Source organism: Lonchura striata, chromosome 7, assembly GCF_046129695.1.
Source record: "Lonchura striata isolate bLonStr1 chromosome 7, bLonStr1.mat, whole genome shotgun sequence".
NCBI classification, from domain to species: domain Eukaryota; kingdom Metazoa; phylum Chordata; class Aves; order Passeriformes; family Estrildidae; genus Lonchura; species Lonchura striata.
The window spans coordinates 31,800,375-31,820,537 of NC_134609.1; the positions used below are offsets into that span (position 1 = coordinate 31,800,375).

A 20,163-nucleotide genomic window follows, 5' to 3' on the forward strand; every position below is an offset into this window, starting at 1 on the left:
CACAGGGAGACCTCAGAACTCACTTATTTCTCTTGGTTTTGATGCTCAGCTCATCGTTTTCATCCCCCGGACAAGAGCTAACACACTTGTCTGCTGAAAAGAAAGAAGTCATTATCAGACTTGAACGAGATAAATGAGAATACAAATTCCTCAGATTGACTTCTCTTCCCTTGTCTCTGCTGCTCAGGTATTTCCTGGCTTTCATCCCCCACAGAGGGCTTTAAAAACAACAAGTATTTTATAAAATCCTTGGAATTGCCTTCATGCAAATGGAAGCGACAGCAATAAAGTGACCCTTTCCAGTCAGCAAAATTCCTCATTTTTCATTCATGACATGATTGCTTTAAATCTTATTATTGCTTCACCTGCTCCTCCCTCCTCCCTTCCCTTCAAAACTGCTGAAGACATTCCTGCAAAGTCATTTCCGAAGGATTCCCTCCTGTCCCATCTGTCCCCTGGGCTCAGCCAGTCTCAGGGGCCTTTCCCAGGAATTCCAGCAGCAGCTGGCAGGGCTGGGGGATCCCACAGCCCCCACGCTCCCGAGGCTGCAGAGCAGCTCCACGGCCAGGCCACCCCTGCTCTGCCCTGGCTATGGGTCCTGAGGGGCTCCGAGCCTGGATTTTCAGTCCCAGGCAAGGGGAGCAAATCCTGACTCTGAAAACAAACCTGGATTCCAAAAGCTTTTCTCTGCACCTCTGCCAGCTGCAACTCTCACCAAAACCCCAAAGGACACAGAGGTCAGATCCCTGCACTGGAGGGATCCCACACAGGCTGGCAAAGATTCCCTGCTGGATCCAGGGACGGGCTTCAGACTCCTGCACGAGGGCCAAAGGGCCCAAAATCCCCGGGGGATTCCCTAAATGCCATCAACGCTGGTTTGCAGCTGGAATTCTACAGCTGTGTCCAGGGCCAGGCTGGACACTGGGGCTGGGAATGGGAATGGATGGGATTTAATGGCACTGATGGGATTTAATGGCACTGGGAATGATGGGATTTAATGGCACTGGGAATGGGTGGGATTTAATGGCACTGGGAATGGGTGGGATTTAATGACACTGGGAATGGATGGGATTTAATGGCACTGGGAATGGGTGGGATTTAATGGCACTGGGAATGGGTGGGATTTAATGGCACTGATGGGATTTAATGGCACTGGGAATGATGGGATTTAATGGCACTGATGGGATTTAATGGCACTGGGAATGGGAATGGGATTTAATGGCACTGGGAATGGATGGGATTTAATGGCACTGGGAATGGGTGGGATTTAATGACACTGGGAATGGATGGGATTTAATGGCACTGGGAATGGATGGGATTTAATGGCACTGAGAATGGGTGGGATTTAATGGCACTGGGAATGGGTGGGATTTAATGTCCCTCCCAAGCCAACCAATCCATGACTGGGTGACTCCATAATGTCCATTTTCCATTAATTAGCTGGAAAAGCTTCCTGAGCCCGGGCAGCCAGGCAGGCCCTTGAGCAGCTGAGGCAGGGATGGAAGCAGATCAATTGCTCTGGGCCCTGGACCTCCTCTCCAGCCCCATGGGATGCTCTGATGGGAACCCACCAGGGAAGAGCCACCTCAATCCCCTGCAGCAAACACTTGGTGGAGGAGGAGAAATGCAGAAACGAGTAATTTCTCATTCATGCCCCAATTTAAAAAGCACTCGATCCTTCAGCAGACACAACTCAGAGTATCCCGTGGATAACTTTGCTTGACATCTATTTTTTTCTTTTTTTTTAAGATGTTTGATTTGAAAATTCTAATTAAATCTCAGCAGCAGCCACTCAGCTAAATAAATGTGGGAAGCATTGTTGGGGACACGGAGCTCGTTTGTGTTATTTATTTACTGGAGATTACAAGCTAAGGGAAGAGGTAACAAATAATCCCCCTCACCTCAGAGCTAATCTATACTAATTATAAACTGCTCCAGCCTCAGCAACCACAGGGCCCAATTACAGCAGGGAGGATTAAGACTATTTAACAACAATGGAAGTCATGGCCATAAAAAACCAGGAGCATGAATCAAATCTTTGTGGTAGAGATAATACATAGAAAGGATGGAGTGCAGCAAAAAATAGATTTTTGAAGTGGCACCTCTCAGCCCTGACTTAAGACTCTTGTGTTAATTAATTGCAGAGCAGGAACAATGCTAGAGACCGTGAAGAATGACCCTCAGCTTTGTCTCTGGCCATCCCTTGGCAGGAATTCACTGAGCTTGCAGCAGATCCTGCAATTAAAAGCTCTGTTTTGCTCCTGAAGAATGAGTTTCAGCAGATAGGCTTTGGAGGAATTTCATCCACAGCTAAAGCTCTTCAAGGCATACCCAAAAATGATACAGGAATGTACACACAGGCTCCTGCTGTGGAAATTCACAGAGGAAAATGGAATTACAGGAGGACACAGATAGAGACCCCTCCTTGGAGCTGCTTTTCTGTTGACAGACAAGCTGAAAGTGGCTCACTTTATCTCCCTGCAGGCACGGGGCTGGTGGTTCTGTGGGGTTTGCAGGGGTTCTGAGAGGTTTGCAGGGGTTAATTATGGGTTTACAGTTGCTCTTTGGGGTTTGCAAGGGTTATTTGGGGTTTGCAGTGGTTAATTAGGGGTTTGCAGGGGTTCTTTGGGGGTTACAGTGGTTATTTGGGGTTTGCAGTGGTTATTTGGGGTTTGCAGTGGTTCACTGGGCTTTGCAGTGGTTATTTGGGGTTTGCAGAGGCTCTTTGGGGTTTGCAAGTGTTTGCAGTGGTTCTTTGGGGTTTGCAGGGGTTAAATAGGGGATTACGGTGGTTATTTGGGTTTGCAGTGGTTCACTGGGCTTTGCAGGGGTTAATTAGTGGTTTTCAGGGGTTAATTAGGGGTTCTTTGGGGTTTGCAGGGGTTCACTGGCAGCTGCCCCCCTGAACCAAAGCCACTGCCCATCCCTGCTGCCCGGGGGGACAGGGCAGGTCCTGCAGCAGCCTGGCAGTGCCACCAGCCCGACTCAATGATAAATCCCAGCCCTTGGAAACAAGCACAAAACTCCCACTTCCTTCCCCCTGGCCTTTCCTCCCTGTCCAGTGCAGAAGAGGCAGCAGGGGAGGACAGTGACAGCTCTGTCACCACCAGCACGGACAGTGCGTGCTCTCCCCACCAACAGCAGCACAATTCCAGAATCCCCGGCAGGGCCAAGGCCGGGGGCAGCCCCAGGAGAGCCGTGCCTGATGTCCCAGCACGGGACAGCAGTGCCAGGCAGCAGAGCCCCGGGAGCAGCCATGGCACACAGCAGCTGCCAGGAGCAGGAGAGCTGCCCCAGAGCCCCCAGTGCCACAGGCACTCCCAGCTGGGATTTCTGCTCAGCTGGGCTGGTGAGCAGGACAGATCACCTTTGGAGCCTGTTTGACCTACCTTCCTCATCAATTCTTCACTGAATTAGAACAGACTTTCCTCAACTATGTTATATTAAGATGTTCTATGAACATTTTCCAGGTAGTTCATGGCATCCTATTCATCGGCAGAATTTAAGGATTTGTTTTGCCTCAGCCTGCTTTGTAGTTTTCTCGGCTTGCTTGGAAACCTTGAGGCCCATAAGAAATTTTGACAGTTCTCAGATACTGTCAGTTCAAACAATTAAAAAATTATTACAAATGATCTTTGTATCACAGATTTTAGAACAACAACAGCCTGCTCTGGGGCTGTGCCTTCTGAGGGGGACTCAGAAAAACCAGCCCCCAAAACTCATCTGCTCTGGGGAGCCACCTCTCCTGCCCTGCCAGCACGGAGGGGCCCGGTCTCCCTGCAGCATCCCAGGGAAAACAGGGATTTTGGGTGAACAGCACTTTGCCTCTGTCGGGAGCATCCCTGGCTAACTCAGCTCGAGCTCCAGCGAGCCCAGCCAGCCCCGGGGCTCGGGGGGCTCGGGGGGCTCGGGAGGGGAGCGGGGCCCTCTGGTTACTTGCTGCAGCCTCCAGCTTGCGCTTGTGCGGGGGGTCCTCGAGCAGCCGCGCGATGTCCCCGCGGTGCCGCAGCGCCAGCGGCCGCTCCCACACCGACAGCTGCGTGCTGGCGTTGAAGAAGAACACGCGGTCATCGCCAGTCCACACCACACACCTGGGGACAACCCGGCCTCAGAGCCTGCCCACACGGCAGGGACCCGCCCGCAGAGGGGGCACTGCGGCCCTGGGACCCCGGGGAGCACCCAGGGACACCCAGGGATGCCCCAGGGACACCCAGGGACACCTTGGCACACCCAGGGACACCCAGGGATACCCTAGGGACACCCAGGGACACCCCAGGTACATCCCAAGGACAATCAGGGTCACCCCGGGCACACCCAGGGACACCCAGGCACACCTCGGGCACACCCCAAGGACACTCAGGGACACCCCGGACACACCCAGGGACACCCAGGGACACCTGGGCACACCCAGGGACACCCAGGCACATCCCAAGGACACTCAGGGTCACCCCAGGCACACCCAGGGACACCCAGGGATGCCCCAGGGACACTCAGAGACACCCAGAGACACCCTGGGCACACCCAGGGACACCCAGGGACACTCCAAGGACACTCAAGGACACCCAGGGATGCCCCAGGGACACCCCAGGGACACCCAGGGACATCCCGGGCACACCCCAAGGACACTCAGGGACACCCTAGGGACACCCAGGAACACCCCAGGCACATCCCAAGGACACTCAGGGTCGCCCTGGGCACACCCCAAGGACACTCAGGGACACCCTAGGGACATCCAGGATCACCCCAGGCACACCCAAGGACACCCAGGGGTGCCCCAGGGCCACCCAGGGATACCCCCGGGCACACCCTGGGTACACCCAGGGACACTCAGGGACACCCTGGGCATACCCCGGGCACACTCAGGAACACCCAGGCACACCCCAGTGTGGACTTGGAGCAAAGATCCCATGGCTGCCAGCCCCTAGGTATAAACCAAATAAACTAAACCAGGTATAAACTAATTATTGCAGGGGTAAAGGAGATAAAAATCCTTCTATCAGCCACTCAGGCCACAAAGTGCAGTGCTCTGCCCCCATGGCAGCCCAGGGAGGGTCCTGGGGAAGGGGTGGCCCAGGGGAAGGGGTGGCCCAGGGAAGGGCCCTGGCAGCTCCTCACCACGGCGATCCTGGCACTGGGGCCGATGCCACGGGCTTGTTCCCGCTGGAAGCGCTGTCAGCCTGACGCAGGAGCTTGAAGGAGTGATCCTGGAGGCACAGGGGGGTGAGTTAACAAACACAGAGCTGCTCCTGGGGTACCAGCCCCCCTCCACCTGCAGCGGGGCACCCTCTGGCCAGGAGGGGCTCTATGGACAGCGTGCTGCCCCTGGCACAGCCCAGGTGAGTGGGGATTACAGAAATGCCTCCCCACTCAGAGCAGCACGCAGGACAAAGCAGCCCAGCAGCTCTGGCCGTGCCAACAGCTCCCGTGGCACAGCGGGTGAGGAATAACCCCGGGGGAGGCACCCAGCAGGGGCTGGGGGGCTGTGCCAGCCCTGCTCCTTCCAGCAGCTCCCCTGGGACTGCCCGGGGCCATCAGCACTGCAGGAGGGACAGCCTGGCCCCATCACACAGCAAAACAATGCCTGGAGCTGCTGGAGAGGTCCAGAGGAGGCACCAAATGATCCCAGGGTGGAGCCAGCCTGGCACATCTGGGGGGCACATGGACAGGAGCAGCTCCAGGGCTGGAGCCCCTCTGGAGCCAGCCTGGCACACCTGGGGGGCACCTGGGCAGGAGCAGCTCCAGGGCTGGAGCCCCTCTGGAGCCAGCCTGGCACACCTGGGGGCTCACCTGGACAGGAGCAGCTCCAGGGAGAGCTCAGAGCCCTGCCAGGGCCTGGAGGGGCTCCAGGAGAGCTGCAGAGGGACTGGGGACAAGGGATGAGGGACAGGACACAGGAATGGCTCCACTGCCAGGGGCAGGGCTGGGTGGGAGATTGGGAATTGGGAATTGTTCCCTGGCAGGGTGGGCAGCCCTGGCACAGGTGCCCAGAGCAGCTGTGGCTGCCCCTGGATCCCTGGCAGTGCCAAGGCCAGGCTGGACACTGGGGCTGGAGCAGCTGGGACAGTGGGAGGTGTCCCTGCCATGGCAGGGGTGGCACTGGGTGGATTTAGAGTCTTTCCCACCCAAAATGCTCTGGGATTCCACGGGGACCCTGATCCCCTGACAGTGCCAGAGCTCCTGCCCAGCTCCAAGGTAAATTCAATCCGTGGCTCTGTAAACCCCACACAGAAGGATCCCGAGTGTGCAGCCCGGCCCCGAGGAGGGTTTGTGCAGCTCAGGGGCTCTGGGGGCTCCGGGACAGACCTGGCCACTGTCCCTGCCCCTGGGGACACTCTTCCTGTCCGTGGTGTGCAGGATCAGCGTCGGGGGGCAGGCGGCTCTGCTCGACTCCTTGCCACGCTCTGTGAGGGAAGGGAGCTCTGTTAAGGTGCAATAAATAAACTCACAGCAGGCCAAAACTGCTGAACAATCCCCAGAGCCTCCTCCTGCCACCTCCTGCCCTTTGCTCACAGCCCTCGTGCCCGGGCTGCTCTCCAGGCAGCCCATGGCAGTCCATTTCCACTGGGACCAGGGAAATCCCATCTCCTGCCCTGCACAGAGGCTGTCTCCATCCTGAAATCCCAAACTTGAGCTGGCTGCTGCCTACAGCAGGTGTGTGCCAGCAGGGGCACAGCAGGGAGGGGCAGGGAGGCAGCGGCCGTGGGACAGAGCCAACACCCCCCCAAAGGATGTTCAGAAATGTGGGGTTGTCTTAATCTGGGATTTCTGTCTGCTTGTCCTCTCTAAACGCATCTCTGGGCTCTGAGCTGGGGGAGCTGGCCCACCCCTCGTGCAGCAGGGAGGACAAGGTGTGTGTGACCCCTCTGTACACCCCCAGGCCCTGCTACATGTCCTTGGCTACCCCCGGACCCCCAAAGTGTCCCAGGCCAGGCTGGACCCTGGGGCTTGGAGCCCCTGTCCCAGGGCAGGTGTCCCTGCATGGCAGGGAGGGGCACGGGATGGGATTCCAGCCCAGAGCTCTGGGTTCCGTGGGGCAGAGTCACCTAGAAATGCCACTCCAATTATTTCACAACTCCCTGGGGTACAGAACAGGCCCCCATCTGACTCTGCTTCCCTCGGAATATCCCAGAATCATAAAACATTCAATCCATGGCATTTTGCTCAGAAGATGGCTTTATGGGAGCAGAAAAGGAGATTTACAAACCAGAGCCATTAATTTCCACATTAAAGGAGCCAGGAGCAGGGAGCTGCTGATACACATCAAAGGGGGCTCGAAATTCATCTTCCTTCCCTGCATAGCTGTAATTGGGAATCAAAACCCTCCCAGGCACTTGGGTCCTCTGGACACGGGGAGGTGTCGGTGCCTCCTCCTGCCTGGCACTCAGGGGTGGCACAGGGGACAGCAGTGCCCCAGGGGCACGAGCAATGGCCAGAGGTGACGCTGGCACTTTTACAGCCAGCACTGACTTGAGACGCAGCCATGGATTCCACAAGACACTGAAGCCATCACGAGACATTTCCAGCTCCTTTTTCACCCCAAACTCAGCAGCACGACCAGCACTGGTGAGTTCTGCTGGAGGAAGTGAGGAGGTGGGGATAAAGGCTCCTGATTGAAGAGGCTTCTCCCAGGCTCCAGGCAGCGCAGGGACATGAATAATTCAGAGATGGCAAGGAAAGGTGAAGCAGCAAAACTGCCTTGGGTATAGCACAGAGGATGTTGGGTGTGATCACAAACATCTCCTTAAGAGCAGAATTAGAGAGGGAGGGGAAGAGGGAAGATGGATTCATGCCTTGAGGAGCTGTGGACAAGGCATAGTCAACATTTGTTTTGTAAGAGGCCAAACCTCCATTAATCTCAAAAAAGTTTAACAGTTTGACCCTTAAGTGCTCCCAAGAACTGGATTTTTAAGCACACACATGCCACACTGTGGGGTTTATCCTCCCCCAGAACCTCCCCAGGCCAGCTCTGTCTGTCCCTACAGCCTCATGTCTCTGGTGTCTGAGATCAGCCTAAAACCTTCCCTGCCTGACCCCCAGCTCCTCTTCTGCTGCCTCTTACTCAATCCAGGTGTGGGACCCCAGCTCTGATCCCACCAGCCAGGTCCTGGTCCCAGTCCAGGTGTGGGATCCCAGATCTGGTCTTGTCCCAATCCAGGTGTGGGATTCCAGCTCTGATCCCACCAGCCAGGTCCTGGTCCCAGTCCAGGTGTGGGATCCCAGATCTGGTCCCAGCACCACAGACCCTGAGCCAGCCCCACCCCAGCAGGTCTGGGGGTCCCATACCTGCAGGACAGGACAGGACACACCTGGCTGCCAGTGAAACACAAACTTTAAGGAATTTAGAGATTTTAGAGGAGCTAAGATTTTAGTTAGAGATAAGCCTTACTAGAGTTAATTGAAATAAATGAGTAGGCCTTGATGAAGAGTTAGTAATTAACTAATACTTGATTTCTTGTCAGCACATTGTTTAGTTAGATGGGTTTATAATGGAGAATACACAAACTGATAAAGAGCTTTTAGGAACATAAGACAATTGTGGGGCTCCTCTGTTCTGAAACCAACTGAAGACAACAAATGGGAGTTCTACCAAGAGTTCATTTGTCATATTTGCATTGAAAAGGTAGAAAGGTCAGAATGAGGAAGACTTCATTGACTTCCTCATTTTGGGACCCCTCCCCATGAAAGGGACACCGACCCATTTCAAGGAACAAACTTAATGTTTAATAGCTTTTGAAATGATTAGCATAGGAAGTGAGGGATGGGATGTACCAAAATGATGAATATTTGTATTTTGGGTGTTCCAATACTTGTATGGATAAAAAGGCTCTGTAATCACCTGGAAGGAACGGTGTGGATTTGGGAATGGGATGTACCAAAATGATGAATATTTGTATTTTGGGTGTTCAATACTTGTATGGATAAAAGGGCTCTGTAACCACCTGGAAGCTGCGGTGTGGAATGGGATGTACCAAAATGATGAGTATTTGTATTTTGGGTGTTCAATACCTGTATGGATAAAAGGGCTCTGTCATCACCTGGAAGCTGCGGTGTGGATTTGGGAGCGATCCCACACCCAATAAACACTCACTTTCTAACTTTAACCTGTCAGAGAGGTTTTGTCCCTCACAGCTGGATATCGGTGCTGGATCAATGTCCACATTCCTTGAATCCTTGCCCAGGCCAGCCCAGCACCCACCTGCTCGCACGGGCTCCAGCAGGTTGGTGGCCAGCAGGGTGACGGCGGGCGCGGTCACGGCGGTGACACGGGTGACCTGTGCTGGCAGCAGCGGCCCCGCGGCGGTGTCCAGCCTGGAGGCAGAGCCTGAGAGCAGAGCACAAGGCAGCAGTGGGACTGTCCCTGCTAAAGAACAATTCCCTTTAAGACCCCCAGCGTTTCTGCCCAGCCCTTGGCACTCGAGGCCATGGGCAGTGGTGGCACGGTGATGCACTGGGGGATCTCAGGGAGCTTTTCCCACCCCAGTGATTCAGGGAATTCATCTACTGAGCGCATCTCCTGCTCCCACTGCAGGGTTAAAGCAAGCTCTGTGTTCAGCTCGATTCCTGGCCACGATGCCCATGGATTTTCAGCCGATAAACAGCGCCAGAAATTTCAAACTGATGAAAATGTGGCCCTCTAAGTAAGAATTTGCCAGGATAGATCAATGCCCTCCCAGCAGGTCACAGAAAGATCAGTGTTCTCATTTTAAATGGTTTCCACTGGTACTCATCACAACTTCTTGGTGTCCCAGTCTATCCATGGGAAATGATTTTGCCAACACTTCAGAAGTGCAGCTTTCTCCAGGGATGAAGAGTCTGCTCGGACAAGGCCCAAAGCAGAAACTCTCTGATTTGCTCACATGCATTATTCACGAGCAATCAGTGACCCAGGGTTGCTGCTAGAACCAGGCCAGCTCAAGCAGGCTCCCCAGCCCTGCAGATTAATTCCTGCCCCACCTGAGGCCAAACCTGGAGCACCCATTTCCGATTGACTGGGGAGGTTTTCAGCAGCTGAGCCACACAAGAGGCACCCAGCCCCGTCTCCTGGCAGGGTAAATCCATGTCCCATTTCCCAGCCAGCACTGCCAGTGCCGTTTGTTGTGTATTTATAGCTGTGCATCACATCCCTGCTTTAGGGCAGGCTGGGAATAACACAGTTCCCAACACAGCCCAAGCTGCAGGATTTCCTGTCCCTTCCTTTCACCAGCTGCCACGGGCTGTCCAACAGCTCCCATCCCAGTTCTGCCCATCCTGGAATGACATGGATCATTTCTGAAACCTGCAGTCTGTTCTACGAGCCACTCACACACTCTGAACGCTCTCACGGATCTGTGTCCCCGCAATTCCAGGTGCCACAGCACAATATTCCAGCACAGAACGTGGAATCCCAGCCTGCTGTGGGCTGCAAGGGACCTCAGAGCCCACCCAGTGCCACCCCTGCCATGGCACGGACACCTTCCCTGGCCCAGGCTGCTCCCAGCCCCGTCCTTGGGTTCTGTGAATTCTCTGCACCCAAAACTGGAATAATTTCCATAAGTTGTGTAATTATCCCCTGCAATTCCACCCAGCACTCGAGACGAGCTCTGCTCATTCCCCACCTCGGCTCCTCCGCCTGCTCAAACGTGACTTGCCATTATATAATTTCAGCTGCTTCTTTATGTTGATTTATTATCCAATCCAGGAACAATATCAGTGCATCTTTTGATGTGATGGAAGCAATTATCCCACAGCTTCCATCCGCACCAGAGTCAAGTATATATAAATATATATTCATATACACACATATATGCATTTCATACATGCGGATCGAGTTCAAGTGCTTATTTTAATTATAACTGCCGCTCACCAAATAAGCTGGAATGATTTAAGGCAATCTTAACCTTTAAGGAATAAATATTTATGCTTTGGAGCTCTTTGTGCTTATGAAGAGCAGCCTTTGCAATGGATGGCTTTGGAATACAAATCCAGCCTGGCTGGAGCTGAATGCCACGATGCAACATCAGCCTGAACTGAACAGAACCCAGGCTGGAACTCCACCTGAGCGTGAGCCCGCACGCCGAGTGTGTTGGGATTAAATTTAGGCCAATTTTACTCTAAAACAGCCCTGAGGAGGGGGAGGGAGGAGGAGAGTGTGGTTCCCTGTGGAGTTTTGGGTGGTTGCAGAGCCAGGGCGGGCTGATGAGCCAGCGGTGCCTCTGGAGAACATCTGCCCACTCCTGAGATCATTTCAGCCATTGCCCAGCACCTCCCAAACACAGCCTCCCCTCCTTCCTACTGCTCCTGGCCCTGTCACCCTGTCCCTGTCACCTCCTGCTGTCCCTGCCACCTTCTCCAGCCGCTGCTCACTTCCCCAGCCCTGTGGGATGTGAGGAGTGCCTGTAATTGCCAGCCCTGTGTGAGGAGAAGGAGAAGGAGAAGGAGAAGGAGAAGAGAAGGAGAAGGAGAAGGAGAAGGAGAAGGAGAAGGAGAAGGAGAAGGAGAAGGAGAAGGAGAAGGAGAAGGAGAAGGAGAAGGAGAAGGAGAAGGAGAAGGAGAAGGAGAAGGAGAAGGAGAAGGAGAAGGAGAAGGAGAAGGAGAAGGAGAAGGAGAAGGAGAAGGAGAAGGAGAAGGAGAAGGAGAAGGAGAAGGAGAAGGAGAAGGAGAAGGAGAAGGAGAAGGGAATAACCTGAGCACTCTGTGATGAGGCTGAGGCAGCTCGGGCAGAGGCATCAGCACAAACTCCTTCCTGAGATGAGCCAGGCCCAGGCTGGTGCTGCTGAGGGACGTTCTGGGCAGAGCAGAGCGGGCTGCAGGGTGGGCTGGGGAGGGACAATCAAGGTAAATCCACACCTCATGCAATTCTGGCACTACTGGAACACCACCAGGGAGGAACTGGCCCATTCCCAGCCCCTTGGTGGGGGACAGCAGCACCAGCTGGCATCAGCAAATCTCAGAGTCACTACGTGATGCCCTGATTTTTAAAAGTGTTAAGTTTTCTTTTATAGTTCTTTTGGAAGTTTTGAAGTTCTCATAAAACTCCTTTAGCCTTATGACAATGTTTTCATATTTGAGAGTTAGAGTTCCCACACAATTTCATGTAGAAATAGAATAGTTTACATATTTCTTTGTGGGTGGAGAGAAATGATTGATTGATCTTTAGAAAAGTGGTAATCCCCTCCTCCAATCCACAGTCACCTTTAGAATTCTATAAATAGCAGATGTTTGAATAAAACAGGGTCTTTTTCTCTTTTGAACTCACCAAGCTTCTGTGTACTCATTGTGTGTCCTGTAGTGACAGCTATGGTTGGAAAGGATCTTTGAGACCACCAAGTGCAGCCAGCACCACCACCATGGTCACCATCAAACCGTGTCCCCAGGTGCCACATCCACCCTGGAGCCCTCCAGAGATGGGGATTCCACCACTCCCTGTGCCAGGGCTTTACAACCCCTTCCCTGACAAAACCTCCCCCGAATTCTGAGCTGAACCTGCCCTGCTGTGGCTGCCCTGCCCTTGAGAGGAGCCCCCAGGGCTCGTCCTGCTGCCACCCAAGTGTCCCCAGCACGGGGAGGAGGAGTTGGTGACATGCTGGGATGTCACCAGGCAGCCTGATGGCAGAGAAATCAGTGACTGCAGCTGCTGTCCTGACAGGCAGGCCCAGAAATGCACCCAGACATTTTTATTAGTGCTGCTGTCACCTCCCGAGCCCAGGAGGTGCTGCAGGTCAGGCCCCAGGGACCTGCTCCATTCAGAAGCACAGTCCATCCTGATGAGATCATTTGGGGCACTCCTGCCTCTCTGCAAAAGACAAGAGAAGTCTCTCTGCTTGAAAAAAAAAAAAGGAAGAATCGAGCAGCAATAAAAATAAAATCGACTTTTTCCCAAGCAGGCAGCATCCTTGAGCTCCATGCAGCCCCCCAGCTCTGCTCCCTTCCCCTCAAGGACACCCCCACTCCTCCTCGAGGCAGTTCTGGCTGGGTAAACACGAGGCTGCCCAGGAGCCACCTCTGAGAAATTTTCCTTCCTCCTCTGTTCCTTTGTCAGGCCCAGACAGGTTCATTAAAAACATTCAGCACTTTCTGAACCTGATTATGCCCTTCCCTGTGCCTCAGAGCTGGGGACGTGTGGTGCTTCCTGAGCAGCAGCTGCCCTTGGTGCCTGCACAGGGGCTGCTGGGGAGGAGATCCCGGCACAGCTGGCACAGCTGGCACAGCTGGCACAGCTGCTGCAGGGCTCAGCACAGCTGCCCTGCCCCACTGCCAGCCCAAACTCAGCCCCGGGGTGAGCTGCAGCCCAGCTGCTGCTCCCTGGGTGATGGAGAGAGCCCCAGCAGTGCTTTGGGAGCCAAACCCAGCCAAATGGGGCTGGGAATGGCCATCCCTGCCTGCCCTTCCTGCTGGGACCCAGCCCAGGGGCTCGCAGGGCACCAGGCTGGATGGGCAGGGCTCCGGCCCACCTGGGAACAGCAGCAGCAAGCCCAAGGGCGAGGGGCACACAGGGCTGGCCTGGGACAGGGGACACACCAGGCACAGAGCCTGGGGTGCCAGGCTGCTGGGGGCTGCCTCAATCCCACTAAATCCCATCCAGGGACACCTCCTGTGGGAATCCAGGGCTTCCCTCTGGCTGCCCTGGCAGGTCTGGGACCCTGGCAGGGGTCAGGAACCCCCCTGGATAGAGCCCCCAGAGACACTGGCTGTGATCTCTGGCCATGCAAAAGAGTTTTCTATCCTACAGGATGAATTACAAGCTCTGAGTGTTTGATATCAGTAATAATTAAGTGTGGCACGGGTGCAAAAGTAAAATTTTAGGATTCTAGATGAGGGGTCCAAAGGGTACAAGCTGGAGGAAATTGGGTGTGCCTTGTCCTTTTTCTCCTTCTTCATGCCCTCCATGTCTCACTGTGGTGTTGGCATTTTTCTGTTGGTTCAGGCTGGGGACACACTGTCCAACATAGGTGACAGATATTGGCACGTTCTTGTAAATGCAGCCCAGGGAGTTTCTGGTATTTAATGTTTGTCACATCCCACTGAGGGCAGAGCCCCACACGCTGCCCTGCAGGACAGAGCTGGGCAGGGCAGCAGAACATGTTAGAGATAAACAGAATAAACGACCTGGAAACCAGCACAGACCAATTATGGCTTCTGCTTTGGCAGGGGGGCTGAGAGACAGAGACTTTCTACAATCTCATTTAAATATCATTTAAATATCACAGATTCCAACAACCTCCCACTGTCCCAGGTGCTCCCAGCCCCAATGTCCAACCTGGCCTGGGGCACTGCCAGGGACCCACAGTCCACTTCCACCAGCAGGGAGGAAAAAGGAGGAGAATTTTATAAATCTGACTTTTCTGGTCTCCTCCCCAGTCAGAAACAACCCTGGAAACGTTGGCAGCATCCCTGGTTTGGGCAGAATGAGCCCAATTCTTTGCCCTCCATCCTTCATCCATCCATCCTGTGCTTTGTGTTTGTTTGGGTTTTGCCATTCTTAAACTGAAAAAAGGAAGTGGAAATTTCTCCTGAAGAGCTGAGCTCCTCTCCTGCTGCCCTGGGAAGTGACAGAAAGAATCCATTTGTGCCCTGGGGTGGAGCACAGGAGTGTTGTTATTGGACACAAAGTACAAAGGACACAAATGCTTGGGAAATTTAAAGGCTAAAAAAGAGAGTGTTCTGGTATTTACAGAATTCCAGAGGTGACTGTGGATTGGAGGATGGAATTACTACTTCTCCAGCCACACTGGTTAACAGTCTATTAATTTTCTCTTCTCACAAAGAAGAACACAAAATAATCATTATTTACATGAACAGTGTGTGAGAGCTCCAGTAGAAATATGTAAACAGATCAGAAGGTTGAAGAATTTTTATGAGAATTTTAGGATTTTCAAAAAAGCTATAAAAGAAAACTTAACACTTAAAAATCAGGGCAACATCGGAGAACAACACCGAGCTGGAAGGTGAGGGGTGACAGCAGCAGGGATGTTTGTCCCTGGCAAGGCAGAGCAGGGATGGCACAGCCTGGCACTGGCACAGGGGACTCGAGGCCACCACCAGGGCTGGGAGAAGCAGGATTTTGGCACAGAAATGCTTTGGGTTTTTTTTAGTTTAAAATTGATGGTGTAGAAGCCAAGTCACCCCACAGGATTCCATCAGGCGAATAAATTGCCCTGGAAGGGGGTCAGAAAATTAGTGAAGGGTCTTCTGTGTCAGGTGAAATGAAAAATAAAAGCATGAATGAAATAAATAAAATAAAAGGCACAGAACTAATAAATAAAAGGCACGGAACTACAGCTGGGGAAGGATTTATGCACAGCTAAATCAGTGTACAGAGAGCAAAACTACGGAGAGCCATCACGGGTCTGTTCCGTGGGACATTCCCACCCTGGCAGTGTCCCGGGCCAGGGCCAGGGCTGGAGCAGTGGGCAGTGGGAGCTGTCCCTGCCCTGGCACTGGAGGGCGTCTGAGCCATCCCAGCCCATTCCACGGCTGTGGATCTCCAGCAGATCCCAGCTCCTGCTGGCCCCAGCCCGAGCCCGCAGCCTCCCAGCGGAGCAGGAGTTTGTTCTGCAGGGTCGTTTGGAGCTCTCATCTCAATCTGCATGGCCATAACCACCTCAGGAGCTGCTGCATGCTGGAGTAAATTGCTTATTGGAGCGGGAAGGGAAGAGGGAGAGAAGAAGTCAGCAAGAATTCCTGAAAATCTGCAGAGTCAGGGCAATGAGCACCTTCTGCAACGAACTGTGCTGTGTTTCCCTCCCCGCTTTCCCCTCCTTTAACAACCTGTTTTTTTGCAATTTCCACCAAATGAGCAGCGAAACGAGGGAAGGCTTCAAGAGCAAAGTGAAATCCAAACCAATCAACCCCCCCTAAAAGCAGGAGTGTCACATTGAGCCATTTCTTACAGCCCTGTCTGTGCTCTGGGTGTTTGCAATGTCACCTGCAAATCCAGCCAGGGAAATGCTCCTGCCCCGAGGGAGGGGACACTGCTGGATGACCTTTGAAGGGCCCCTCAAAACCAAATTATTCCATGGATCTGTGAGAGTGACAGCGCCAGCAGAGCCCCACACCCCAAACCGCTGGGTTTAGGGGATGAAATATCCCCCAAAGCCCTGTGAAGTGCCCTGCTCCTCTGTGCCAGGGATAACCTGGGGAAGCCACAGCTCTGATCGCCCTTCAAAGCCCTGCTGCACATTTGGGACACCTGGGGAGTCCCAGCTTAAAAATTCCTCAGAGGAATCACTTCAGACAGGGTTTATCATCCCCATTTCTTCTCTTTTTGGGGGAATGGTTGCTCAAGGCCCTGTGCCCATCCCAACAATCCCTTGCCCAGCCCTGACCAGCTCTGGTGCTGCCCTTGTGATCCCAGGCAGGAATTCTCCCCTTTGTGCCAAATCCCAACATTGGCTTTAAGTGGGAAAAAAGAAGTTCAAAGTGGAACAAGAACCCTGTGAGCAGCAGAAGCTAACAGGAAGCATTTCCCAACTTTTGATGAGATTTCTCATCACAAGAGCTGTAGGAGCAGGGCTCACCACGGTGGAATTGAACCTGACACGTTGAATAACAAAAACAGCAGGATTGTTAAACCCCATTCAAGCCTTGCTTAGAAAAGCAAATGATGCAAATCCTCGTGGGCTCAGCTCGTGGCCCTGGGTGAGTGCTGAGCTGAGCCCTGCTGCAGACCCTGCTGGGCTCAGACCCACAGCTGCAGGCTGATGTCACTGCAGGACACGTGAAAGCACCACACGAGGTGGAAAAAAGGAAGTTTATTTTCTGACTCCAGCATTTCTACTTTTCCAAAAGTGGATTGGAGGGTGAAGGTGCCACCTCTCCAATGACATTGGACAAAGCACCAGTACATCAAGTTTCTCTGCCTCTATGAAGGAATGCAAAACAATAGATTGTTTACAGAAAGTTGGGTGAGAAAGTCCTCTACAAGAATGTAAACTCAAAAAGCTTTAAAAAATCCTAAGAACCAGGGTGACAGGCTGGGAATGCAGCTCCTGCTGGAAGCTTCCTCTCCCTGCTCTGGTTTGGAAGCTGAGCAGCCAGGGAGGGTTTGGGGGGACTGCTGGGTGCCTGTGCCACGCCAGGAGCTGGCCTGGACCCTGTGGGGCCCCTCCAGCTCAGGATGTGCTGCGACGATGTCGGAGCTCACAATGTCCCTCAGACATTTTTGGATGTTCCGGGCCCAGGTCAGAAGCATTTGAGACCCTGGCAGGCAGCTGCAAACAGCTGTGAGTTTGGGTTTGAACATGGAATGATTTACCAACCTTGCAGGAAGAACAAGAAGTCACAAAAGTTTAGATATTAGAGTAGAAGTAGTCACAGAGCAGAGGGAAGAATTTTTGAGTGCTGTACAGGGGGGTTTTTACTTTGTACATGGGGGTCAGAGGTTTTAACATGGATTTGGGATTTGGGTCTGCCCTGTCCTCCCTCTTTCTTCTTCCTTGCCTCCATGTTCTTGGTGATGTTGGCACTCACAGATTGGTTTAGAGTAGAAAAGCACCATTTAATATAGGTAATAGGCATTGGGGAAAAACTGTAAACATGTAACACGTAATGTACCATATAAATATAGAAAAGCACCATTTAATATAGGTAATAGGCATTGGGAAAAACTGTAACCATGTAACACGTAATGTCCCATATAAAAGATAGAAAATCACCATTTAATATAGGTAATAGGCATTGGGGAAAAACTGTAAACATGTAACACGTAATGTCCCATATAAAAGATAGAAAAGCACCATTTAATATAGGTAATAGGCATTGGGGAAAAACTGTAAACATGTAACACGTAATGTCCCATATAAAAGACAGCAGCAGCCCTGGGTGGGAGAGAAGAAGCAGTCGGGGTCAGAGAGGATGTCAGGGTGTGTGTGTGCCTCTGCCTGAGCTCTGAGCAAACCACAGCAGCTCCAGGAGAAAATCTTTTAGATAACTTGCAATAAACTGCCTTGAGACCAACAACAGAGACTGCTGAGCCTTTCTTTGGAAGCTCGGGTTGGAGGAGAGACTTTTCCACCACACGGAGCCACCCCTGACCTAGAGGTGAGCTCCAGCATGACCCCAGGGTAAAACTCCCCTTTTCTCACTCATTTCCACGTGCCCTGATGTGGAGTGTGAGCCCCTTCCTGCAGAGCCCCAGGGGTGGCTCCTCCTTGAGCTCGCTGCGTGCAGAGAGGGACTGGAGAGCAACAGGCAGCAGAATTTATCCTGGGGAGCACAGAGCATTCCTTTAGGGACGCTGCTGGCATTATTTGGGATTTTGACACGTTGCTCTGAGTCACTGAGCTGCTCTGGCAAGGTGGGAATGGCTCTCCTGCAAAGGGATCCCACAGGACACCACAGGGGGAACTCAGAGTGGAACAGGGGCTGGCAGGAGGGATTTTCTGGGAAGGACAGAATCCCAGCCTGGCTTCTGTTGGAAGGACCTTACAGCCCATCCCACCCCAGCCCTGCCAAGGGCAGGGACACCTCCCACTATCCCAGGCTGCTCCAAGCCCCAAATCCTTCTCCTTTCCCCCTTCCACCATCCCCACACACTGCATGTGCCAACAGAGCTGCAAGTGCAATAAAATCCATGAAATTCCATTTAGCACTCTGGGGAAGCTCCTATGGCACGCTTAAAGATGGGAAATGTAATTATTTTCCCTATTTTATATTCTGGCCAAGAAGAAAGATTCATTTTACCTCATCGTATTTCTTTACACTTTAGTGGGGCCTGGCTGAGGAATGGGGGAGTCAACCAGGAAACACCCAGAGCTCCAAAGCAAAACGGGGTGCAAACACCCCAACAGCAGGAAAATCCCTGTGGATTTGGTTCCCACCATGCAGGGGGCTGGAGAGCAATAGCTGTTTGACTGGAATAATAATAATAAATAATAATAGCAATAATAATTACACCACAAACCCTGAACTCTCAGCCTCAGAGACACCCCCCCGCCACGTCCTGCCATGGTGCCCTGGAATTTCTATTCCCTCATCATAAACTCCCAGTCAGGTATTTCTGTATTAATTTTAGTTTCCAGGATGAAGTGTAGCAGCAATTTGAATGGCTCACAGGATGTTTTGTGGCACAGGGTTTGCTCTGCTCTCAATCCCCTTAGAGAGAATGTCTGGAGCATTCCAGGGTCCCCTTCTATTCCAGGGAATGCTGAGATTATCCTTTCCCTAACACGCCATACTCAGAATTGCACCAGGAGGCAAAAGACCCTGCAGATGCAAATCCTAAAAATGGAGATCAATCCAGTTTTGCACTGAGTTTACCCCACATCCAGCTCTGATTCAGGCCAAACATTGGGAATATATTAGTTTAAATCCACTCTGTTGCTTCATTTTACAGCATCAAAACCAGTTCCCAAACAGCTGAATAATAAGTTGAACACATAAAAAATAATTTTTAAAAAATCCTTTTTTTTCCCCCTCACTAATAAGCAAGACAAAGGCACACAAAGCACCATCACCCCCATCTTTTACAGGGGCCTCAGCAGGATTTGCTGCCTTGCTGCCCGCTCCAAGTCCCCCAGTATTCCTGCTGGGCACCCCCACGCAGCACAAAAGCTGGGCCTGAACATCCCCTGGGAATTATTTTGCATCCCAGCACTATTCCACTAAGCCTTGGCCACACTGCACAGTTCCTAATGCTTTAATTGCATAAATAAATTTCAGGATGCAGCAGCAGCCACCAAAACAAGGTGTTCCCTCAGCCCTGATTAAAACTCACGGGATTCTCACAGGAATTCTCATTCATTCATCTTCTCCTGGAGAGGGACAAGCAAGGACTCCTGCTGGAATGATCCCATTATCCTTCCAAGGTTTATTCCTTTCTTTCTCTGTGTTTGGGTTTTCCTTCTAGGACTTCTGCTCCATTTACAAGGCATATATCCAGTTTAGCGAGGGCTTTTTAAGCTACACAAATCTCAGTGAATCTGGGTCTGTAACAGAAAGAAAAGAGCCCGACCTGCCCCTCAGAGGGACCCAGGGAAAATGAAAACTCCTGTGCCAGGTGACCCCGAGGGCTGGGGAGATCCCCCTGGCAGGGCTCCGAGCAGGGCAGCAGCTGGGAGCTGACTGAAACACTGCACAGCACTGCACTGCTCCCAGAAAAACCCAGCTCAGTGCCTTAACAAGCACTTACAGACACAGTAAATTAACTCTGACTCTCGTGACATTTACCAAGAGCTGGGCGCCACG

General features: G+C 52.6%; 1 protein-coding gene across 1 annotated transcript in view; it reads right to left on the reverse strand.

The window, feature by feature from the left end:
- The window catches only part of TCERG1L (transcription elongation regulator 1 like), a 48,719-nt gene that overhangs the window by 10,876 nt on the left and 17,680 nt on the right, over window positions 1–20,163 (reverse strand). Inside the window, exons 5-9 of the mRNA XM_077784750.1 lie at window positions 9,197–9,322; window positions 6,304–6,401; window positions 5,116–5,204; window positions 3,937–4,091; window positions 24–93 (exon numbers count right to left, since the gene is read on the reverse strand). Of these exons, the coding sequence (XP_077640876.1) occupies window positions 24–93; window positions 3,937–4,091; window positions 5,116–5,204; window positions 6,304–6,401; window positions 9,197–9,322 (538 nt within the window). The remainder of the gene's footprint in view (window positions 1–23; window positions 94–3,936; window positions 4,092–5,115; window positions 5,205–6,303; window positions 6,402–9,196; window positions 9,323–20,163) is intronic.